The sequence below is a fragment of the Aplidium turbinatum genome, chromosome 17 (assembly GCF_918807975.1).
Source record: "Aplidium turbinatum chromosome 17, kaAplTurb1.1, whole genome shotgun sequence".
NCBI lineage: Eukaryota > Metazoa > Chordata > Ascidiacea > Aplousobranchia > Polyclinidae > Aplidium > Aplidium turbinatum.
This window is the reverse complement of record NC_137488.1, coordinates 17,400,093-17,425,714: the sequence shown is the minus strand read 5'-3', so window position 1 is coordinate 17,425,714 and position 25,622 is coordinate 17,400,093. Positions and strand designations below refer to the sequence as shown.

At 37.7% G+C, this 25,622-nt stretch overlaps 1 protein-coding gene across 4 annotated transcripts in view; it reads left to right on the top strand.

Annotated features, from left to right (window-relative positions):
• Positions 1 to 24,669, top strand: part of LOC145786729 (membrane-bound glycerophospholipid O-acyltransferase 1-like) — a 42,541-nt gene extending 17,872 nt beyond the window's left edge. The window contains exons 4-15 of one of the 4 annotated variants that reach the window (XR_014291308.1): positions 11,679 to 11,783; positions 11,960 to 12,015; positions 12,869 to 12,917; positions 13,071 to 13,191; positions 13,493 to 13,525; positions 14,319 to 14,406; positions 15,036 to 15,137; positions 15,601 to 15,704; positions 18,857 to 18,921; positions 19,277 to 19,412; positions 19,990 to 20,068; positions 20,966 to 21,022. Coding sequence is in view for 2 of the 4 variants with exons in the window: in XM_082598455.1 (XP_082454581.1) it covers positions 11,679 to 11,783; positions 11,960 to 12,015; positions 12,869 to 12,917; positions 13,071 to 13,191; positions 13,493 to 13,525; positions 14,319 to 14,406; positions 15,036 to 15,137; positions 15,601 to 15,704; positions 18,857 to 18,921; positions 19,277 to 19,412; positions 20,966 to 21,117; positions 21,601 to 21,796 (1,207 nt within the window). In the remaining 2 variants the exon portion in view is untranslated. Of the gene's footprint in view, positions 1 to 11,678; positions 11,784 to 11,959; positions 12,016 to 12,868; positions 12,918 to 13,070; positions 13,192 to 13,492; positions 13,526 to 14,318; positions 14,407 to 15,035; positions 15,138 to 15,600; positions 15,705 to 18,856; positions 18,922 to 19,276; positions 19,413 to 19,989; positions 20,099 to 20,523; positions 20,720 to 20,965; positions 21,118 to 21,600 lie in introns of those variants that run through there. The other 3 variants (XR_014291307.1, XM_082598455.1, XM_082598456.1) reach the window with 3 other exon arrangements.
• Positions 24,670 to 25,622: the final 953 nt, after the last annotated feature.

Here is a 25,622-nt window from a genome sequence, read left to right as displayed (position 1 = left end):
CTTAGCACAGTTGGCCATATTTGAAAAGGAGTGGACAAAGACTCAAACGAAACGGAAGAGCTTCTGTCATTACAGTCAATGAAAGGCACGATAACTTCCTGGTGTTGACATTTTTACTGAATTGATGCTTTTGACAACTTCGAACTGGACTTGTCCAGCTTATGCGGAATCGCAACTGATGGTGCTCGATCCATGTCCGGAACTGGCATTGGATTCATAGGTCTCTTGAAGTCTACCTTGAGGAAGAGAAAAATCGATGATGACATAGCAATTTTTCATTGTATCATTCACCAGCAAAACCTGTGCGCAAAATCCTTGCAGTTCAAACACGTCTTGAGTTCGGTTGTTAAGGCAGTAATTTCATTCGAGCACGAGGGCTCAACCATCGTCAGTTTCAAAAGTTTCTGGATAATCTCAACACGACACATAAAGATCTACTTTACTTTTCCGAGGTGCGTTGGTTAAGCAAGGGCTGCATGTTGCAACGATTTTACGAACTGCGGAAAGAAGTCATAAATTTTTTGATTTTACCGAAAACATCTCAACCAAGATGACTTTCCACATTTGAAAAAAACATGACTTCAAAAATGGCTCTTTTTGGCTAAACGTATTTGTGCAAACAGATTTTTTCTAAAATGGGAGTCATAAAATATCCCCATCGATCCGTTCTGACAGGCGAACACCTGGAAAATGGACTTCGAATTGCGAGCACTTCCATTAAATTAAATTTGGAAAAGGTCGTCCGGAAAAGAAACCAGCTGCAAATTTCTCACTGAACTCGTAGTCGGTGTGACAATAAATTTGAATAGCAGTTTTCTTTAGAAATTTATGTGTCTTAACTTATTATTTCTGCAAGGAGATAACCTCTAATAATGCCATAAGATTAACATGAATAACAAAAAAACTACTTTTTTGTGCCTGCAACTACTAGAAAACATATGTTAAATAAACGTGTGGCCCGCGGTTTCACCCAGATATTTATATATGGCCCTCCTGTAATAAAGGTTGCACACCCCTGTTGTAAAGCATTCAACCGTAATGATTCCGCCTTTTGTTTGCAAACTCGAGTTTTGAGTTGCTTTGATTAATCTTTTAATTACATCTGAGTTTCTTTGAAATTATAAGAGAGCACCCGATAAGCTATGCTGAAAAAAATGTAATTTTACGTTGTTTTCTATGGCCAATACATTTTGTTTCTAACTTATAACAAGAAGCAGTAGGACAATTCTTGACAAAACTCTGTTTATCTCATAAAACAAACAGACTAATGTGGTATATTTCTTGATTTCTTGTCCGAAAGCAAGGAGTGCGTTCTTGACCCGCCAATAAACTTTTGCATGTACCTGTACACTTATATTCACATGAATATTTATGGATGTTGTGAAAATGTTTTATGAAAACGAGAGATTGATGGATGCTGAAAAGAACTTGACACAGACTATCTAAACTGCTTGGCTTTTGTGGAAAAACACGCGCAGCTAAATTATTGTGCTTTGACAAGCATTGTGCATATTTTATCATCACTAAATCTTTACCTAAATGGTAATTTTGCAGTTGCTTGAGAGATTACAAAATTATTTTTTTATACGAGGATTGAAACGTTTTGATATATCTCAGCAGAAACACTATTAGGACCAACTCAATAATGTCAAACTTTTCATTCAAATGTTGGTCTACAAAAGCTTATTTTCACAAAACGGTGTAGGCCTATATCTTTTTCTCCATAAATTTGGACGTTTGTGTCATTTGGAGCAAAGTTGTTTGTTGGGTTGAAAGAATCTGAAATCAATGCCTCGTTTTTGTAACGTATCGTAACGTAATCTATCAGTCAGCGCTTTTGTGCCTTTTTGTTTTCGAATACATTTCCCTGACAAAAGATTGGCTTTTGTAATAACGCCATCAACCATAGAGTTGTATTCTCTGACTGCATCTCAACCGCTATACCATACTCAGCAATTTTTCTAAAGCATTGTTACACAAAATGCATATCTGACAAAATAAGGAAAATATATTGAATTGAATTATATTTTATACGGATTGTTTTCCTTATCCTTGAAAAAAAGAAAGAACGATTTTTATCGTTTGGCATAAAAATATGTGTATTGAGGTTCACCTTGGTTTGCATAATGAAAGTCACCCCAAAGAATTGCTTGAAGTGATTTTCGCAGCTATTTGATCCTTCGCAATGATATCAATTATAGTTTCTAGCAGATGAAACCTGTTCAAACTATTTTTTTTAAAAACTATGGTTCATTCAAGAATATAACACTATGTAAATATAGCTTACTTCATTTTTGTGTTTTTACTTCAATTTTTTCACAAGCAAGACCTTACACAAAACAAGTTATTTGCAACGTGAGTTGATTGACCATAGTAGCCTAAATGGACCAGAAAGCTGTGGCCAAAACTTGATTACTTTTTATCAAAATGTTTGCACATTGGAAACAGCACTCACTTTGTTTCAAATCAGCAAATCACTTTTTGTCATTGGTTCAACGTCTGCAGACGTCTAAACTAATATACGACGAAATTGGTTTTCTGGGTCTTCGGTTCGGAAAAACATCATTATGATGTATTGTGACGTGGTCTATCAGCCAGCAGTAGTTTATGCGTCTTTTGTTTTTGGATGTGTGTCAATTACAAAAGATTGCTTTTGCAGTAACACCATCAACCGCAAACTGCATCTAAAATGCTATTTCAAAATTTGAACAGAAAGAAATCTTCTAATGCGTAATAAATAACTTGACACAAAATGCATGTCCAACAAATTAGAAAAAAAATGTAGAAAACGTTATTTTGCAAATTTAGTTAACAACATGAAAAAAAAACACTTCAATCATTTTGACACAAACGTGCATTTTTAAAATATTGTTACGCAGAACGGGAGTTCCATTTGGCAAACGACCTCTTCTATAACCTACCAACACGATTTGACTAAACGATTATTATCACTACATTTTGTCACAACTGGTTGCAAAATTGTTTCATTCAAAGTGATCATTGCTGGAAAGTATTGAAACATATCACTTTGGAATGCATCGTGACATAGTTTATCAGTCAGGAGTTTTAGACGCTCTTTGTTTTTGGAGTGCATGATGGCCTAAAATGGAACAAGCTCCTATCGAAGGAAGTCACTACCTTTGGATAGGTTGTTGTTCAAATACCACGTGACACCACTAGGCTACCTTACTTTTCTGTATTCAATCGCTACCCAGACAGCTAATCAGACACTTTTTACATTGATTCAACCTCTTTAGACGTTGAAATAATGTTAAAAACGAATAAATAGCTTCCTGAGATGTGCTGTGAAATGCAAAGTGTTTCTTGATCATACATAACCAAATTCGACAGTGTGAATGTGAAAAAAATTTGCTTGATTTAGTTTCAATATCAAGTAATGACAGTACGTTTGAAAAAGTGTAGACTATAAACATGTGGCTCAAAAAGAACTTGAAATAGTTTTTTTGCGGTGATTATGTCTCATTCTCTGCAAATGTTGCAACAAAGCAAATTTTTTTTGCAATGCCTTCGGCAAAACAACAAGCAAACGCGAGTCGGACGCCAATTACGATTTCATTGAAGCGTGGACGACGTCTCCGCGTAAGAGATTAAAATCTACACAATGGAATTAACCCGTCACACTCAATTATAAGTTAATTAAGAAGCAATTTCTCAAGTTAAATAAAAAAAATATGACCAACCATCAAATTATTTGATTTTTCAAGTTGCGCTGTTGAACAAATTGCAAAAGAGTTTTGATGTTATGTTGTCAGATAAATTATCTACACCATGTGAAAATTTGATTGATCTATCTTGCGTAGTTTTTGAGTTACACGAGCTCAAAGTGATAGTGTCGAACCGACCCCCCGTCCGCAAGTCAACTGGCCAAAATACGTCACAGGAAAAAGGGTTAAGTTATTGTTTCTTGTCCTGGTAGGTGATGGAATGGATGAGCTGGTAGATGATGATGTCCTGATTGTGTTGATGAAGCTCTCATCTCCTTTGGTGTCGTGTTAGTTATGGAGTGTTGCGTTTGCTGTTAATATCTACAAACATAAAAGTACAGCACAAGCAGTCAACATTATTGTTAGGTAGGCTTAATCTTTTGTAAAGTATTTCGGATTTCAACTGGAATCTTCATATGAATGCAAAAACAGCCTTTCTACGTCTGTCTTTCTATTGCGTATCCGTTTTGTTTGTTTAAATGTTGCTTTAGTTTGTGGACAAAAAGTGACTTTGTATCACTCTTTCTAATTGAAGAAGGAAATTCGTTCCATGTTTTTGCACCTATGAATTCTATTGAATGCTGAGTTACAAGCGTTTTTGAGAAGTATGGAATGTTTAGAGAATCATTATCATGGTTTCTTGTACACAGGCTGTGAACCTCTTTGACATATTTAAAATGGTTGGAGAAGCAATCTGGTCAAGGGCGCAGGAAGTAGGGGTGCTCAAGGGGCTTCAGCCCCCCCTAGAGCTAATTCAGCCCCCCCCTGGAATTTTTTAAAATTGCTTCAGCCCCCCTAGAAAATTCTGAAAATTTAAGGTAGGTACATAACATATTTTCAGGAAATTTTTGGAAAAGTTTTTTGCTTGGGTGGGATTTTTGGAAAGTTTAGTGGGATTTTTGGAAAGTTTTTTGCTTGACTAAGCATTCAATATTAGGTCGAACAGACAAAGTGGAAACTCTCAGCTGCATAGGCTACTAAGATTTTAATTTTCATACCGATATCACATGATCAAACTTCACAGATTTTGCGTAAAGGCTTTGCTGGTGATTAATGCAATGACACAAAGGAAAGGTGTACCAGTGAAGGCATAAAACAGCTTTAAGATGTCTTTTGTCTTTAATGCATGAGCGATTGTCAAATTGTTTTTGCGGGCCGCACAAAATTCTTTGACGGGCCGCATGCGGGCCGCAGGTTCGTCACCTCTGGTCTAAACGTAAATCCTTGTTCATGTCGCTTTTTGGTTCCGATGAAGTTGCCTGCAATTTGCTGGGTTTGTTTCCTACTTGTTGGTGCGTTCGTTCTTCTGCTCTCGATCATGTTGTTAAGTGCTACCCTACCCTGTTTGGCTGTTGCATTGTTGCAATCAGTGCCTCAGTGGTGCCGAAGTTAGTTGAGGATTGGGGGGATAATTCAACAATTTATCAAATTTTAGACGATTTTTGAACATTGGGGGGATGCAAATTTTTGTACACAATTTTTTAGTGGTACCGGTATTAAGTTTATTAAACAATCACCGGACCTCAGTAAATTAGCTGTTAACAGCATAATATACAGATAAGAAATCATGGAGATAAAAATGCTATCAATGCGCTTGTGAATGGTTGTTTCTTATTCTTGCAGCAGTCAAAGAAAAATTGGTACCTCCAACAGGATTCGATCTTATGACCTTCCAATGAATACTTAGTTTTTAAAAAAAGAGAACAGAAGTTATAGGCTGCTTTTCTTCTTGTCCTCTCCTTCACTAGAATCACTACACTTAGTGCACTCATGGCCACCTAAAGATACGGCCTGATTTGTCACATTTTGCAGAAATTTCCAGGTTTTTCTAACTTTGGGCGAACGTTTAAATACATTTTTCTAAAAATTAGATTTTTACGCTTTCTTTATTCTTTTTCCCAGATGACACAATAGGTTTTAACATCCTCACATATTGAAAAACAAAGAAAATTTGATTTCGAAGATTTTAGTCAGACTGTTAATTTTCAATAGCAGTCTGATTTTGCGTTTTTCAACTTACTTTTTCTCATTTGCTATTGCTTCCCCAAGGCAACAAAAAAGTTTTATGTCATTGGGAAACCGCAAAAAGTAAAAACATCTCAAAAAATGTCAGTCAAGCACCAGCAGTAGCTGTAATCAAAATCTGCAAAATGTGACAAATCAGGCCGCATCTCCAGGTGGCCATGGTGCACTATAAGACAAAGTCACTAGTCAGGATACTGAAAACAATCGAAGCTACAGAAAAACACCTGCAAATTTATGACAAAAATAATAACTTTCAAACACTTAACAAGAACTTGTTACAACCGAACATGTTGCGTCTTACGGTAGTGCACATTGAAACCTCATTAGCAATGTCATTTATGCTGATGTCATTAAAAATATTTTGATGAATGTTGCAAATAATACTAGCATTCAACCTCTCCTGTCCCAAAGTATTTCTCAGCCAGGTTTTCAATGTACGAAGATTGGAAAATGACCTCTTACAAGCAGCAGAGCTTACCGGGCAAACTAAGAGGATCTTAATCAGCTGAAGTATTTGAGAATAGAGAGGTTTTTCCAACTCGGACAATGCCTGGTAAGCTCTTTTAGATCAGAATAGCAGACACTATAGTTAGGAGCTGCGATTAAACGCAGGAGATTAATCCATTGCATACCAGAGACACAAGGCCTGCACAGGAGATTAAAACAATGAGTCCCCTCATAAGCATTACTGCAGTGCCGTGGCCGGTGGCCTGGTCCAACTCGTCCTTAATACTTTCAATGAAGGTCCTTCATTGTCTGCCGTCAAACCCAAGACAGTTTGGAACTGTGATCATACATCAATAAAAGAAAAACAACAGCAATGCAAGATGCTTGCAAACAACTAAATCGAAGTACAACTTCATAGCAAATATTTTTTCTAAATTATTGGGGGGATGCTGCCAAAATATTGGGGGGGATATATCCCCCCCATCCCCCCTACTTCGGCACCACTGGTTGCAATGTCTGACCTACATGACAGAAGATACAGTAGTGCAATGAAAGGAGACGCACGTGCAAAAATATTCAGCTTGGTAAAATAAGCACGCATGATGTGGCTTTATTTTGCGATTACCTGCAGCAGTGAAGTTTTCTAGTTTGCAGAAGCCGTCGCAAGACAGCTCCAAAACAAGAAGATCTCTGCTTCTTCATCTTTGGATCATCACCATTTTCCACAAACGGATCAAAAATCTCAGAAAAGGTTAATCCGTTTCCATGCTTGTGGAAGCAGCGAACGTCTTTGTGTCTGCCAATCACCTAAAGACGCCCAAAAATCCCCAAGTGAGAAAAACTCTAGTAAGATTTCGAAACACAGAGGAATCGGATGGTTTGTCGTCTGCGGGAGAAGAAGCGTGGAAACGGCAATACATCAAAGCCCTTGATTTTGTTCAAGCTGAGCTTGATCAAAGATTCGACCAGGCTGATCTACTTACAGCAGCCAACAGAGAGAAGACCCTTCTGAGCTGTGCAAACGGTGAGGAAGGATCTGATACTGAGATCAGCTTACTCGATGCCATCAGAAAAGATCGCCTAAAACGGAACTTAGGCCTACCTTGCTTAGCGATGTTGTAAGTGGAAAAACCGCAAACTCCGTTAAAAAGGTTGCTGAGATACTATCGCAACTAAACCCTCGAAGACTAGATCTTTTCAAAGAAACGTGAAAAGTTGTGGAGCTCTGCCTTTGCCTCCCGGTTTCATCTGCATCATCAGAACGTTCTTTTTCTGCTCTATGGCGCCTGAAAACCTGGTTGAGAAGCTCAGTGACACAAAAAATACTTAGCCTACTCGCCTTGCGTTGATGCATGTCTACCAAAACATTTTGAACACTGTCGATGTCAAAAAACTCATGACACAGCTCATAGAGAAAAACCTGAGCGAAAAGCAATCTTCGGAAGTGTGTGAGAACTCATTTCTACAAACTGTTGTTTTCATATCACTTTCTAATTTGTTCGTTTTCATTTTAATTTTCTGAACAGCTGCTTTTGTTGTTGCCGTTCTTCGTTTCTTACAACCTTCAATGTGCGTGTTTTTGGCGTCTTATTGCACACAGGAGGGCACCGATAATACCTACTACCAGTTTTAAATGTTTTCCCACATAAGGGGGTTCTGGGGGGCGAAGCCTCCCAGAAGCTCACAACACTACGGCAGCTTCAGCCCCCCCCCTAGAGAAGAATAGTTCCCGCGCCACTGAATCTGGTAGTAAATTGTTGTGAAATTTAAACACGAAAACACCAATTTCCAGTTTGAACACAATTGCTCAATTGATATCGGGATCTTGCTACAACTATCATTGTTGGGACAAAAAATACGATGAATTTAAAGCAGACTTTTTCTCCTAATTTACAAGTAACAAGGAAGTGTCCAACATGAGAGTGACAATCTAGCCTATACAATATACATTGGTTAAAATTATTTGCAGTATCATATGAAGAGCCCAGTTCCAAAACCGCTTAGGCGCCACTTTTACCAAAATTGAGTTTAAAGTGTCATTAGGTAGAGTATTACCATAGGTACCTACTATCCATTCCTTTGTTTCCAAAACCTTCTCTTTCTGCTTCAAATTCGACGCTAAAAATTGCGTTTTCTTCCAAAACCGCTTACGCACCATCACACTTTGTTTCCAAAACCACTTGTATCCACAATTAACCAATCATATTAAGCCATTGTATCACATGACATATCGCTGATTGTTAAACCGTTTTCGTCATCGTTTCGTGATAAGCAGCAGTGTTACCATTTGGCAAATTTCACTACCAAATTCAAGATTTGGCAGAATTTTACGTTGTTTGGCAGTAAAATTTTGAGTTGGCAGAATTTTGGCCAACATTTTTGGTGAGTTGACAGTCAGTCTCTGGTCAGTTTGGCAAAATTTGAAATGTGTTTGGTAGTTTGAAGCATCTACTATCTGGCAACACTGATAAGCACTGTTGTAGGCTTGTAGCCTATTGTTGCAGTTACCAACGGTGCTTAGTAGCCTACTTGAGCTTTGTAACTGTGTTTTTTTGCTTTGTTTAAAGTGGATTTGGATTGTGGTGATGAATTAGTGGTGGTCAGCTTGGAAAACTGGTTTCAAAAATTGGTTTCTTTCATTCTGGCAATTTTTATTCTCCAGTTTATTTCCAAAACCGCTTATATCCACATTTCTAATTTTATAAAAAGGCGATTCTAAGCCCTTTAATATTCCTTAGATCTGGACAAACGTCATGGCTCAATTCAGTAGGTAGTTATACATCGTTAGAAATCAAAAGCGCATTACATTTACCAAGCGAAACTGTCATAAACGTTTTTCGTGGTTTTCTCGAAATCACCGAAAGTGGATGCAAGCGGTTTAGGAAACAAGCTCTTCATATATATATATAATATACATATATGCACTGTTTTGTAAATAGTTACCAGTTTTAACAAATTAGATAGGCTATTAATAGGCCTAACCTGAAACATTAAAAGATTAATTAATCAGTACATACTTAACTTTACGATGTCTTCTGAAGATTTGATTATGTGTGTCTGTGAATAAATAAATACAAAACTGTTGCCATTGATTGTCCAGACATTTCTTTTCCCAAATTGGTGTTTTGCATCATTGACGAGTTGAGCTCTCCGCTGAGTAGTGAGTTACTCAGTCAAGGCCATGGATGATCCAGCAAAGATTTTCTTTTGCTGAAATACAAGATTTCTTGTGGATTGTCTGATAAACTTTATTATGATGGGTTATTTCACCACTATGAATAACAAATAAACAAAAGACACAAAGTTCCTACAGTGCATGCTGCACATGCACTATAACTAGGGTGGATACAACTTAGGTAAACAGTGGGATAAACTGCAAAACATAAGTTACTTACAAATAAACTGCTCCATATCAACTGGAACCAAGCTTATTTATAGACAAAATCCAGTCTTCTTGTTTTCTTTTGAGCAAAAAGGTAAATGACTTTGTCGTTAATGTCTGGGAGACGAAAATTTTTTTCTCCGTTGAAATGATGGCAAGAGCATTTAGTGATTAGAGCCTTTCTTGATTGATGGTACTCCTCAGAAAATTTTTGATTCTTTTTAATGTTGAAAAGCAGCGTTCAGGCTCTGCTGTGGTCATAGGAATGGTCAGGAGGATTTTTACCAGTTTGGAAATTTCACTGAGAGCATCATTTAAATTACTTTTCTGAATAAATGTCAACAATTCAAATAACGCGGAATATTCATGCATGTTCAACCTGCTGCAGAATACTGCAAGTTCAGTTTCAAACTTTTCTTTTTGTATGATGATGGGATATGCTTCAACAGTTACTGCCACCTCATGTATGGGCAGTTTATTCTTAAAGCTATTGAAGCTTCTCTTGTTGAACAATTTTGCAGCTACTAATTGTTTGGTGAAGGAATATCTAGCCATTATGTCAACGCATATGCAGTCACACACCTCCTTCGCTTCAGCCATAAGTGTTTTTGAAGAATTCTCACAGTACTTTTGAGTTTCTTATCACAGAAATTGCACTTTTGAAATTGCTTACATATTCATGTACTTTCAACACATCAATATCTCGAGATTGCATTTAGTTGAAAATCACTTCAACATGAGGCATTATTTGATGAAACAGCTGCAACCAACAGAGCAATTTTTCATTGGTAAGTTAATGCAAAATACCTGTTGCTTCTGAAATGGTATGATCAGTAGTTGATGTAGACTGTATTTCATCAAGGCAGAATTTTAAGGGTTCCAAATGTTCATGAACTTTATTAACTGTTCGTATATGAAAGTTCACATTGACAGCACCACGTTGCAGCCTCCCATGTCATAACCTATCCTTCTACCAGTCTACAACTTGCTGCACAAGTAGACTAGTACTTATAAACCATCAACACACAGCCTGAAAATAACAATGCGATGTGGAATTATGTAAATATAGCAGACCCTGCTCAGCAAAATGCTTATACAAAATCTAGCCAATTAAGAATTTGCGTTGTTTTTACAGTTACACCTCTAGATTTTTTACCTTAACTACTATCGCAAATAAACAATGAACCTAGCTTAAATTTAATTAAGTAAGAACGATAATGATAACCTAGTCTAAGCTTTATCTTTTAGTGCAGAAAGCAAAGCACATTACTCTAACCATGCAACAGCATCAGTCGCAGCCACCTAACATTTTGCTTGAAAACGATGAAGTATACTTGCAACAATAGCTAGCCTGACAGGCAACTGCAAAATTTGCAGTTCGGAGTTGTGCAGTTTCAAAGCAACCTCAGCCAAATATGACGTCACTATTCCTGTTTGTTCTTGTTTTATAAAATCGCAACTGCAGAGCTTGCAGTTCAGAGCTTCCTTATATAAAACTTGAAAAATCATAATAATTTTTAAAATTCAGAAATTATGAAACTTCTAGTCGGTAGGATCTATAAAGAAAATAAAAAAAAACGTAAAATTAATAAAAAAAAAAAAATCTGAAATGTGCAGGGGGTGCTGCAGTTCTGCAGTTTCTATAGACGAGCCGCCACTGTATATTATTACAAATCGGAAATAGTCTAGGTTTAACCCCACTTGGTGCATCAGTTTTCGTTCAATGCCATGTCTTACATGGAACTCTTGTGGTGGAAATCAGCTGAAGTAATTGAACAACAAGTCACTTATAATGAATTATCAGAAAGTATAGTTCCATACATCTTTTGACAATTTGATGACTCACACCAAATACGAGTAAGCACTAAGTAGCCAATTGGATAGGCTTTATGTCCATTTACAGTATTTGTGAATTGAAACAACTGCCTTTTTGTGCTTTGTAGACGATTTAGTGACCATGCCAGTACAAATTCAATAATATTTTTGTGAAACCAGAAACGGCAGAAAGCCATACCTCATTGAGTCAATGGATATTAGTTGCTTAGTGGCTAAGGCCTATTGATAAATGTACAAAATGAATTAAATCTAGCTCTTTTTAGATTCATCTTTGTCTTCTCAATGTCTTTCCTTGCCATGTGCAAGATTCGTGTGGTTTATATTGAATTCAATTCTGTGGGTGAAAAGAATTCCGTTGATTTTACTGGGTAGGTTGTTTATGATTTTGTGTTAAACAAAATACACTTTCAAGAAGCATTGTGGTAACATCGTTGGTGATAAATTTTCAATCAACAAGTAAAGTGCTGTAAATGTTATTCTTTATCCTGATTTTTCTCTGGTTTATCTATAAATTTGCTAGTTTTTTTTAAATATACATTTGCAGACCGATAATGATCATCACACAAAGGATCACTTCGCTCGCTTTCAGCTTGAAAGATGGTAAGACAACATACCCATTTGTCAGGCAGCCAAAGCACTGAAGAAGTTCGTGAACAGAATCGCCTTTTTTATTTTGACGTCATCCAACCGCGCCCCAAACTGATGCATCGCGCACGATTGTCGGAGAATCACTGGCATAAGGGCTTCGTGATTTTTCTCATCTATTTATAAATGCAAGAAATTGAGCACTTTAATTCACAGTCTATCACGTCTTACCTAGCATCTCTTTGTGGAAGACAAGTTTTGCTCACTGATTGGGTTACGCTGGAACTGGCATTGTTATGTTTCACTGTTTTGTCGGTCAGATAGTCAATTTAGCACGGCCTTCCCAGAAAATTGGTATTTTATAACGTTTTAACAGCTGCCGTCAATAAAACGATGTAAAAATTGCTGTCGGGCGTCCATTTTTCCAAGTTTAAATTACTGCGAACACTTTATAGTGCTCCCACTCAGCAACAACTAGCTAAAAGGAAATGTCACACAGAAGCGTTTTTGTTGGCCATGTTAGGCTGTATCGAAGATTAATGTTTTCATATGTTATGTGAAGGCAAGGAAGCCAATTTGGTATGTCTTTAAGCGCTTGCCAAGTCACAGCTGTGTACTCTGGACAAGTATCGAACTGACGCCCTTTTGGTGCACGTGTAGAACTCACCCCTCCGTCGCTCAGTCAACGCATTAAGATTCTTTACATCAACTAAGGAATAAGGATGACAGTTGTCGTACGAGTGAGGTTACAAAGATAAATAAGAATAACAACTATGATAAGATCTGATATTTCATTCTCGCCATTTGCAAACTAATTTTCCTCCGTTAATTGTGAAGTACTTGGTGTAATTTAACGTATCTTGCTTAGGTCTCGGAGAGAAGGAGCTCAACAATCTCCGAATGAAGCATGCTATCAGGTGAAGTTTTTCGCTCAAAAATTATGCTTTTACCAATAAAAAAACCCAATCATGCAATTCTGTGCGCTTGGTCTTGTTTGTTAATCTTTTTGTGCTAACTATTAATCTCTATTGCGTCAAAGCTATTTCGATCATGCCGTACTTTATCCACAGGAAGGCTCCAACGTTTTCTGAATACTTTGCCTACATGTTCAGCCTGTTGGGAATAATGTGTGGGCCCTTTGCATTCTACAATGACATCATGCCGTATTTGACCAGGAAGTCAACCAAAGAAGTGAGTTTAACTACCTTTTTCTTTAGCTGTCGATCACGATGCACGTGCGGCAAGCACCACGAACTACTATCAAGTGTTGGAGGAATAATATTTATATAATAACAATACTTGTCTGTACCCGGTGTTCTAGTGAAAAGCACCCAATAAAAAAATATATAAAACGACGCAGTTGTTATGTCATTTTCAATTGGCTAACTTGATCAACTCATTTTCATGTGTAGTTGTTTTGTATTATTTTTGTGATGATAGAAATTTTTTATATATTAATATATCATAATTATGTATAATTATTTTGTGATAGGATCAAACTCTTTCATCCCGTCCCCCACTTAAGGTACGTCTTCCAAGCCGCTTATGTTTTGCTGTCGTTTGTTTGTTGTTGTTTTCGTGCATTGGAAGGACGACCTATTTTAAACTTCCTTTACTCAGTCATAAACAATGATGTGATTAGCCAATTACATCATCCCAGGCTGCAAAATCCGTCATTTTACATTGAGCAGACGTTGAATCAATGCAAAAATGATGGATTTTGTTTTCTGGAATATTTCTGCTGCTTCACAGCGAGAGTCAATTTATTTTCGCATTTATTCAACGTCTGCGAAATTTTTAGCTGGGTTCAAACATTGTTAAAAAAAATGATATTGATGAATAATTGTGGCGGGAGCGACGATAAAACTACATTTTTTTACGTGTATTGCCCAACCGCTTACCATCCTAAAGAAGTTTTCATAAATGATGAAAAGTTTAATAAGTACATCAGGATTTTTTCTTTACTTGCAGTGGCAGCACTGTTCGTTTGATAAACAGAAAGTAAACCAAAAAAAAACTGTTTTCACTCACAGTCGCACGTTTCCAGCTTTACATCATATTTCGCGGGATTGCAACTGCTAGAAAATGTTTGTTTTTGTTGTCGCATGCTCTTATGAGGTCTGCGAACCTCAATGTCATGCAATATTTGTCGTCCTTGCGATGCCATCTCAGTGGTTGAACTGTCCCAGACAGCAAAATCTGTAACTTTCCCAGACTGTAAAATCTGTCATAAAAATGGCAGGTTTTGCTGTCTGGGGTAGTATAGTTGACAACTTGAATCGTTCTCTGTCAACATTGCTGAAATACATTTTGTGCAGGTTGTTTTATCGAAGGCTGCCTCTGCTATGCTGTGCATATCCGTCTACTGGCTCGGATCAAAATTTCTGCCTGGTCGCAGAAACATTGGTACGAGATGTTTGTTTCCCTTGACAATCGCCATTTTTTTAGTGTTCAATCTTCCATTTCGTTTTTTTCTCGCATGCCAATTTGCCAAATCAGTGGTTTGTTTCGGGCAAGTTATGAAAGCAGTCATACACACACTACATATTCCATTTGAATAAAAACTTTAAAGATCCCAACAATGGTGAGACGAACCGTTAGGTTTCGAGGAAAAATAGTAGCAACTATCGTATGGTTATGGACATTTGAGAGTGTTGTTTTTTTTGAGCGAGAGAAAAATAAATCCAGAACAATAGAGACGCAACCTTTCAAAAAAGGTCCAAGACCATTACATTGTTATCATGGAGCAGTTGAAAGGCCATGAGAAGTGGTCTTATTGAAACCGTTACGTTCATTCTCGACGGTTATAATAACTGATGTTGCGATAATTTTTAAGTGTCTTTTAATGTGTTCTACTTAAATTCCACATATCACATGTAAGTGACATACATCCCAGACAGCAAATCAGATCTTCTTTGCATTGATTCAACGTCTGCAGACGTTGAATCAATCTAAAAGAGACGGATTTTGCTGTTAGAGAATGTTTTACAAATTGTTTGTTTCACCACCATGCTGACTGTATTAACCTACAACAGATGGAACTTTCATTGCAAGTTCTTCTATCTGGTACCGGATCTGCTACCTCTACCTGTCCTTGCTGGTTGCCCGGACTAAGTTTTATGGAGCCTGGTTGTTTGGTGGGAATCTTTGTATCATTTTTGAAGAGATTGTTTTGGTTTTACATGAACGGTGGTTGATTGTGTGATGTGCACTGTTTACAGTCTCCTTTCAATTAATTGTACAGTAACGTAAACAATGCCCAGTCATTATACTGCTGAGGATGCACGGTTTCTCTCTCCGTGTGTAAACACAATACAGGCAGCCATTCAGTCTTTTTACGTTCATTCAGCGTCTACAGACGTTGTTGAATCGATCCTAATAGGACTTGTTCCCTGCAAAACATAGAACAATCCTGCACATTTAGCTGCTCAAAAGTGTGTCAGATTTCATAAATATCGTCAAAATATTTCCTCATAATGTTTTTAATCTTTTATCCTCTACTACGCTTTTGGGTTGAATGGCAAAGCGAAGGTACTTTCATCTTTTGGCACCAATAACATGTTGCATTGCCTCATAAATCACCAAGTTTAACGTCAACAGCTGATGCCACCCACAACGCTGCAGGGATTGGATATAATGGACGCAATGCTGATGGTAGTCCTCGCTGGGACATGGTCTCCAACGTCAATGTCCTCAACATTGAGGTTTGGGAACTGCTTCATCCCAGACAACAAAATCCGTCATTTTTACATTGATTCCACGTCTGCAGACGTGGAATCAAATTTAGGGATGGGCAAAATAGAATACCGAATATAGAATAACCGGTTGTAGAGTCTAACCGGTTTCAAAATGCATATGAAATCGGATAATTGAAACCGCTTTAACGATCCACTTCGTAATAGTCCGTTTGATCGCAACGAATTCGCTGCAGCGAAAGTAGAATTGTTTATCGATTCAGTGCGATGCGGCGTCGGAAAACGCACGAGTTTCATTGTTCGCATTAAAGAGATCTTTCTTGTCAAGCGCTTTGTAGTCCTCACAGTCTTGCGGAAGTGTAGTACGAAACAGCTTAATCCGCTTTTTAGGATTTTTCTCTATTTCGGTACCACAAACCTAAGTTGTTTCTGGTAGAATACAACAGTCGACTTGCCTTCGCTAACATCGTGGGCTCCCACTCTCGTATGCAGGGCAACGTCGACCACAGGGTGTGCGAATTAGCGACCCTCCCTGCTGAAGTACGTACGGGGGCTTTGTCTTAGCCTTTTACTGTACTGCCGCAGAGCAAGGGGGGGGGCCGAAAAAATTTAAATGGACAAAATCATTATAATTGTAGCTGTTGCTCGAGAATGTTGGGATTTTGCCAGGGGGGCAACAATTTTTAGGTGGAGGGGCGAGGCCCCCCGGCTGGCTACGGGCCTGTAATACCGTACATGCCAGTACATTGACATGGACGACTTGTTGAGCTGTGGGATTGAAGATGCTGCTTGCAGTAGTGAAGATGAATCAGCAAATTTGGCTTCCCCTGCTTCAGAAATAGATACATATCTCACGTTGTTGAAAGCATTCACTACATCTCTTCAAAACGCCCTTGTTTGATGGAAAGCAAAACAAAAACCAATTTTCTTGTTTCTGTCAGTTAGTTTCAAAATATTTTTGTGTACCTGCTACATCTGCTTCTTCAGAGAGATGTTTTTCAAGTGCAGGTTTAACTGCCACCAAGTTGAGATCTCGTTTGACTGGTGAAAGTTACACTGCGATAAGCAATTTTTGTGATGTTCATTGTTTTTGTAAAGTCATAAAAATCATTAAAATGTGTCGATGGTAAAAACTGTCAATTATTCTAGAATACATATCTGTATTCTATATTCGGTTTCAGTATTCTAGAATATTCTAGAATAGCTAATTATTCTATTTTGCCCATCCCTAGAATCAATGCAAAAATGACGGAGATTGCTGTCTGGGATCATTTACTTGAGCATTCGTTTTTCAGTTGTATCAGTCAAGATTCGATTGATGCCATGAGTATATACAGTAGAGCTTTTTTACATCGACTCAACGTCTTCTGACGTTAAATCAATGTAAAAAGGACTGATATGCATGCTTGGTAATTGTCCAGCATTTTGCTTAAAGCGGCCAAGCCAACCCATTGTTAGCTTAAGCCACTGAAATGATTACTTGTTTGCACGCCGAAATTGTCTTTTATGTTCATCGTTTTCGTAGCAACGCTATCCTAGCAAAACAATTGCCCGACCTAAATGTATGCGACGTCAGATTACGCTTTGATGTTGCTATTTGCTGTCATTTTGTCACTTTTGAACTGTTTATCTTATTACATATAGAATATTCGTTTCAAGAATACAATTTTGGTAAAGAGATCACTTTCTTCAACCAGACATATACAACCAAGAAACCACACGGCATTTAACATAATCCATTAAAATTGAACATAAACTATAAACTACAAACGTTTTCGGCCATACACACGTTAGCCCTGATCAAGTAACAAAAAAAATAACTGCTTATCATATCTACAATTAAAATGAATAACTGATCTAAACACTGAATTGAAAAACGAAATGCAAAATGAAACGGCAGAGCATAGGAGAAAGGCACATCACATGGCGCTTAAATTACGAGAGGCAAAGACGCATCATATGACGCATCAAGAAAAGACGTTGAGTAAATAAGAAGCGCCTGAGGCAAACAACTGCGTATTGAGGCGAGGAATGCATGATTTTATTAGTATGGGTGGATTGGATATTGTTCCTGTGTATAAAACGTTTAAAGTTAAAACATTAATTTTAGGTATTTTGCATCGAGTTCAGTCTATTTCTACTGACTCTCAGACGGAGGAGCGTGAACGTGAATTAAAAAACATTCTCACTGTCCCTTTTATTGGTAAAGAATCCAAATGTTTTGTGAATAATATGTCTAGTTTTATTAAATGGAAGTTCAACAGTGATATTATTCTCGTGTATAAAACATGTAAAGTTGGTTATTATTTTCAGCTTAAATCTAGGACTCCCTCCTACTTGTGTTCAAATGTCGTGTACAAGTTCACTTGTTCGCATGACGCGAATTGTACATACATCGGTATGTCTACGCGGCATTTGGCCACGAGAGTGAGGGAGCACTTAGATTTAACTAATTTGAACAAGCAAAGTGCCATTAAAGATCACATATTCGATTGCCAGACATGTTCTAATAACAAACCATCCTTGGAGTCGTTTAGAATTGTGCGTAAATGTTTCACCGAATTCGACACTAAAATCCACGAGGCTTTGCTAATAAAATCATACAATCCTCGCCTCAATACACAGTTGTTTGCCTCAGGCGCTTCTTATTTACTCAACGTCTTTTCTTGATGCGTCTTTGCCTCTCGTAATTTAAGCGCCATGTGATGTGCCTTTCTCCTATGCTCTGCCGTTTCATTTTGCATTTCGTTTTTCAATTCAGTGTTTAGATCATTTATTCATTTTCATTGTAGATATGATAAGCAGTTATTTTTTTTTGTTACTTGATAAGGGCTATCGTGTGTATGGCCGAAAACGTTTGTAGTTTATAGTTTATGTTCAATTTTAATGGATTATGTTAAATGCCGTGTGGTTTCTTGTTTGTACGTATATGTCGTTTCAAGAAGGTTTAATACCACTTTAGTCAGGGTTTTTCACAGTCTGAATAAATACTACCTAATAATGCACTAGTATATTGGTCCCTTTTTGAACCTGATACTTCCATTTACCTGACTCTCTAAAGGTTCACAATTATCTTTGGCGTTTATTCAAGTTTGATAGCGATATGTCGCTGTGGTATTGTAGCGATGTCATTTTTAGCTGGACATCTTTGACTTTTACAGTTTGCAACTGGATTGAAACTCTACCTCGACAATTGGAACATCATGAGTATGCAGTGGATACGACAGTAAGCTACTCGACCTGGTGGATTTGCATTACGCTACTTTGACGAATGAATTTACCTTTTACTTTGCTTACATGGACTTTAGGAGCAATTTTCTTTTTACAAAATTTATCACAATTTATCAAAATTAATATGAGGTTCCAAAAGAAACTTGGTACAAAAAATATTTTGGAAAAAGTGAGTGTTTAATTCGAAGTAATGGCAGGTGAACAAACTTAGTTTTCATGGAACCAAAACGTTTTTTAACCTGTCGTCTTATTTAATGTTTAACTTTTATTAAACTGAGGTAAGAGACAAACTGTGCGAAAGCTATATCATTCCGAGGCTCATGCTTAGATGAGTGTGATTTTATTTGCAGTGTGTCATATGACCGTCTTGATCCAAAGTACCGCACTTTAGCCAGCTTTATGCTGTCCGCCGTATGGCATGGATTTTTCCCCGGATATTACATCATGTTCCTTACACTTCATTTGTTCACTGTCGCTCAGCGGAAAGTAAGTTCTCATCCAGCTCGCAAAATACGTCTTTTTGACATTGATTCAACGTCTACGGACGATAAATTAATGTGAAAGGGGTAAATTTTGTATGGTTTACATTTGAGTGAACACCAACCACCTTGTGCGTTGAAATGACGTTAGTCTGCATATTTATTTGATTAAGTACTGTTTTGTTGGTTTCTGTGATTACCGTTTTTATCCTTGTTGTTTTGTGAGTGCCAACTTTAGTTGGCTTTTGTTTATGCTTTAAAATTTCTAAAATATTATGAAAATGACTTCTGTTACGGGACAATTACTGTTCTTGCTTGTCAATGCAACGTTCAATTTGTTTTGTGGCTATTAAATCCGGTTTTGCCAAACGATAATGTTGTTGCTAGACAAGTTGGCTTGTGTAGCTAGCTGTGATTTAATAATAATAATAATAACAATATTTATATAGCGCCACATTCACAGTCAAACTATGCTCCTGGGCGCTGTACATGACAATTGTGATAATTAATACGGTACTTTCAGTCATAATGTTCATTGAAATAGAACGTTTTCAAGCGAGCTTTGAATTCATTTAAATTTTCAGCTTCTTTCACACAAATAGGCAAACAGTTCCAGCAACTGGCAGCAACAACTGGGAAAGCAACAACTCCAGATTTCTAATTGTACGTCACATGCAAAACTGTTTAAACAGGGTACATATTGCAAACAGTGTCAATTCTGTTTTTATTTCAAAAGCAATTGAAGTATAGTTAAACCCGAATGTATTGGACGACCTGTAGTTTTTGACGGGTGTGAAAAGCGTAAGACTTCTATCAATATCATCTCAAACACCCCGGGCTATCTGAGCATCAAGTTGCATAATTTCCCAGTATCTCGAATCATTGTCAGTTGAATTAATTATTGATATGGTCATGTAGTTTGTTTTTTTATTTGTTTTTTTTTTGCGATATGCAGTTATGCGCTACATACCTAATTCACTATCTACGTCGTCAGATGATGAAACGATATAAAAACTGCAAGACTTGCTCTCCAAGGTAACGATTCCCGAGGTAATTACTGAACCTCGTGCTGTGGTAGGAAGGGCTTGTTACTAGCTTTGTGCTGTGTTAATTCATAGACTGGCCCTCCAAAGCCACATGCGACATCACCATCCAGAACCAAATTCGATTTGAAGACCAAATCAATGTTCGGACACGAGCTGGAGCCGACCACTCTGTTAATTAGAACGAGGATTACTTGCAGTGTTTCTTGAAATAGATATCGAACGGTATTTGGTGGCCTCAGTTGCTTGCATTGCTGTCTTCAGAACCATATGCGGCTTGGTGACTGATTTCCGTCGTGTTTGACAGGAAGGATGTACGAACGCTTTTTCAAGGCGGAAAGAGCTAAAACTCCGCAGCTGGTTGTGTCTTTTCATTCTTTGAATGTTTGTATTGTTTACAATATTGCACGACTCATGAACAAACGTACAGTAGTTTAATCAAACACCTTTCCCTTGTGTGAACGTCTCTTTCGCCAGGTTAAAATAAAGGGAAAAAAGTAATTGCTTTGCTTACCAGGTCCGTCGCGCCATCCGACCATTCTTCCAAACATCAACAACCAAGCGCTATTTCTACGAGATCTTCACTTTGGTGGTTACCCAGCTGGCTGTGTCATACGCTAGCATATCGTTCATTCTTCTGGAGTGGACTGGTTCCATGCGGCTTTACAAGTAAGCCAATTCCTTTTCCAAGACAGCAAAAGCCGTCATTTTTACATTGATTCAACGTCTGTAGTTATCATTGTCTTTTTTGCAAGGCATTATTCATCCATGCATAGTTGCCAATGTTGAAACGATGTAAAAAGGATATATTTGCCAGTTTGCACATGCCAGTGCAATAAATATTTCATCTTCTTTCGTACCTTGTCGTTTTGAACACTCGTTTTTGTCTTGACAAATGTGTTTTATTTGCACATACGTTCAAAAAAGACTATTTAGCATTGCATGAACGTGACTGTCACGGAGTATCTAACTTTACATGTTACCGATACCATTCCACTGCCAACACCGACAATCGACGTTGTTACTTACTTTTTTGTTTTGCGACTCTAATTTTTAGAACATTGGCTGATTTTGATTTGCAGTGTTTGAAAGCACATTTATTCAATCAAGTGATAATTCAGCTATAACCAGTGCCACCATTTTCCCTTCCAGGTCTGTGTGGTTTGTGGGGCATGTTGTTCCAATCCTACTGTACTTTCTTGTTCCAAGCCGAAGTTCAGAAAAATCCGCTCCCTTGAAACAACCCGAAGCGAACAATGTGGCCGAAGCTAAAGGAAAGCATGAAGGAATCACAGAATTTTATAAGAAATCCTTACGAGGCAATCAAAGTACAGTGCGACACCGCTAATCACAGTATAATACTGACTATATTAAGCTTGCGCGACATGGCACTGTGCTGTTTTCATCCATGCAGGAATTATTGAAGGTACACCACATCCTTTTTCCCAATGCAAAATCTTGTAAAACTTGACAGCTGTCGTCCATACATTTTGCAATCAGTTTTTTACGCCACGTTTTTGCCCAGTTTCCCAGTAGCACTGACAGATCACAATAGGTTTCTGTTCAAACTACGATTGGTTTTACAATTTCTATGCGTTTTCAAATGTCGTTCACCATCGAATTATGCAGAAATACTTCAAGTTACAAGGTGTGTTTACAATGCAATCATAAGCAAAATGACACTTACAGAGTACACATTACACACGTTAACCTGCCTTCGTTCACTGGGAACTTCCTAGACAACCGTAAATCAGTCGTTTTTTACTCTCTAGGTTACCGTTTTTTTTTTGCTTTGAAATCATGATCTTCCAACGTATCATAATCAACCTTTTGATGTTAATCTAACATTTATCGTACAAAAGTATCGAATCAAGATGTTTTACTATACTTGCCCTTGACGTCTGTGCTGAGTGGCTGATCAAATAATGATGAAATACAATCGGACTCGCCCTATCCTGACAACTTGGTTTGTTACTGTGGGTTAGCGAAGTATTTGGATAAACGAATTTGTGAACAATAAGGTATTTTTGACGACCAAATGGGAACGAGTTACACGAAACTATTAACCGGGCAATGTATTGTAGAGCACAACACTCTACTATGATGTAAGTACCTTCCTTAAGCTTGTTTTTTAAACCAACTTCAGAACCGCTAAATCTTTCGGACGCCACAGCCCTGGTTTTAGATACCGATTGCACTGTTACGTGCAAAAATGCAAGTTTTTTTTTCTTCACATTTGCCTTTCCAATATAAATATGTACGAGTACTAGTACTGCAGATTGAGATTTAATTGTCTGCTGTTTTGGTGTAAAAAAGTCTTTTCGTTGATAAGATACCGTCTTGATTTATTTTCGGTTCTCGCAGGGCAGTTTTTTTATTCAAATCAAAAGGTTAAAGAGTAGTTATTGGACGTTGTATCACCCATGTTGATACATTTGTTGTGCTGAGGTAACAAGTTTCAATTCTGCAACACATTTTCTTCATTCATTAAACAACCAACAAACCAAACAACCTACATCTTTTCAACGTTCTCAGACATCAGAAATACTTGTTTATCTCATTCCGTAAACACAATCTTGTGACATCCTCACATCGAAATAATTTGTGCTTTCACTTTTAACTCGGGGTTTCAACTGAACAAAAATAAAATTGATTGTTTGAATTCTAACCATGTTCTGATTAATTACTATCTTTCGATGTTTATCGACCATCTGCCAATTATGTTTTCTGTCACCACTGAAATGACTATTATGAACATGCGTATTTTTGCTTTGTACTACTGTATAACTACGGAATGGCCCGTTTCGGTGAGTCCGATTCGGTGAGTCCGATTCGGTGAGTCCGATTCCTTAACGGGGGATGTTTTCAATTTTTTTTTTTTAAATTGTCGGGTACCGTAGCCTAATTATCATTGCCGTTTTAGGGTTAGGGGTTAAGGGTTAGGGTTAGAGGTTAGGAACTCACCGAATCGGACTAACCGAATCGGACTCACCGAAGCGGACTCACCGAATAGTAGCAGACCCGTATAACTACAGGGTTGATAAAAACGTATCTAGACCCTCTTGAGATCGATAAGTTTTGAGAACATTGATTTTAAACACCTTTATTGGTACTGTACTGTTGCAGTTGAATTGTATGTTGACGTTTTTAGTAGTTTGGTGATTTTATGTTGCAAGTATGTTTAGTGACGTATTTTACAGAAAAATAATGGTTTTAAAGAAGGCCATCATCAGAAGCATCTTGCGTTGTAGAATTTTAATCTTCGAACGAAAACAACGCAGCATTAAAACGTCTGTAATTTGTTGCTTTATTGTTATTTCATTACAGTTAGCTGACTAAGCGATACCAATATTGTTTGCGTAGTCTGCGCTGCATTCATTTCCTTTGCCTTGTGTGTTCCCTTTTCCGTTGTTAAATCAAGCGAAACGAAAATTAGCCATATACAGGGTGACCCAAAAAGATTCGTATCCATGTTTTATTCGATTTTTTCACATTTGGAACACATCTTGGGAAAGCCATAAATTGACTAAAAATTGACAGAAAAAGCTAAAACTCTGGTCAATGGTCTTCCATAAACTGAATAATGTGTGGTTGTAATTTGAAATAAATAGCTTTTCAATCCAAGTCACAATTGAAATTTTCATGGGTACGAATCTTTTTGGGTCACCCTGTACAACGTGCAGCCGCAACTTTGCCTATTGTGCGACAGTCAGTTTGTGAACGATTACTGAGATCATTTCCCAGGCAGCAAATCAGTGCATTGGTTTCACGTTTACAGACGTTGAATCAATATAAAAAAAACTGATTGGGTCTACGACCACCTTTCCCCGCCGTAGCAACCTTTGCAGAATGTTGAAACTAAAACTTCGATTTCTGACGCGTCGTGCTTTTCTATGACGTCACGATAATAGTACAACGTCCCTGCTGTTTGGTAATGTACAGTTTCATCCCAACACGTGTTTTGCCTAACTGATGTTAATCTAGCTTGCAAGTTTGTGTGTATTGTTTTTGAACGAAGGTTCACCTTCGCACTTCTAAAGCGCCATTTGTAGCAACGCATGACATTATTTTGATTGGTGATAATTATTTTAATCGGTTTTGATTTCTAAACTTTGCAATGAAGCAAAAGATTGTGTTCGTTTCCATCATGACTTCTGTGTATTCAACTGTGTATGTTACGCAACCTCATGTTCTCAAAGACGACTTATGTATTGTGTGTAATCGTGTATTATGAAAATAGTCTCAGCTCAGGCGTTGTAAAATTATTGACAGTTTTGTTTCGCCTTCAAGTTTTTTTCCTGTTCTTTCAGATTGCTGTGTGCATAGGTGTACGGGAAGCATATTTTTTGGGGGTGCAAAAGAATTTTTGCCCAAATATAACCAACTGCGACTAAATCAAAGTACGGTACACAATAGCCGTACGAGCCAGGGGGGCAGTGGGGGCAGCCGCCCCCCTGTTGTTTCAAAACGTCGCGAATTCGGCCAAAATCTTGCAATTATTACGGCAAAAATTGCTATATGAAAAGCTACAAAATTGCATGAATTAAGAAAAACTATAAATTAATATCTTTTACCTATCAAACTAAGTACGGTAGGCTACAGCCTCTTATTTGCACAAGAAATGTGCCGCAAACTTTTCATTTGGCACACCTGTATTGATGTATTGTATTGCATGGTGATCAAACTGTAGTACGAAATGCATTTAACCAACTGCATCATGCCAATTTGGGCAGCCACCTGGTCACAGCGGTAAACCATAATCTCTTCGTGGGAAAATTGTAACGTAAGATTCCCAAATCCGTTCGTCTGCATGCAATGACCCAAAAATAAACACACTTTCGAAACGTCTATTCAAAAGTGTATTCCAGTAAAATTAGCCCGCGGCTATCGAAATGACTGGTGCAACGCCGTACACCTAAAAACTGTCACTACAATACAGATTACTTGGATAAAAGACGGAGAGTTTGTCCAGCTAGCAAGCACCAAATAAACCAGTTAAATGTGCGACCGACTTCCAACAAACAACTTCGAGAATGAATCAGAAAAATTTGTGATAACTCAAAGGCACGAGAGCAGTTCGTGACGCAATATTTCATGTCCAAACAGGTCTCAAACTGAAACAGGTTTAAACCGGTCTGACACGAGTCTTACGGACGATGGTGCAATTTTGGCTC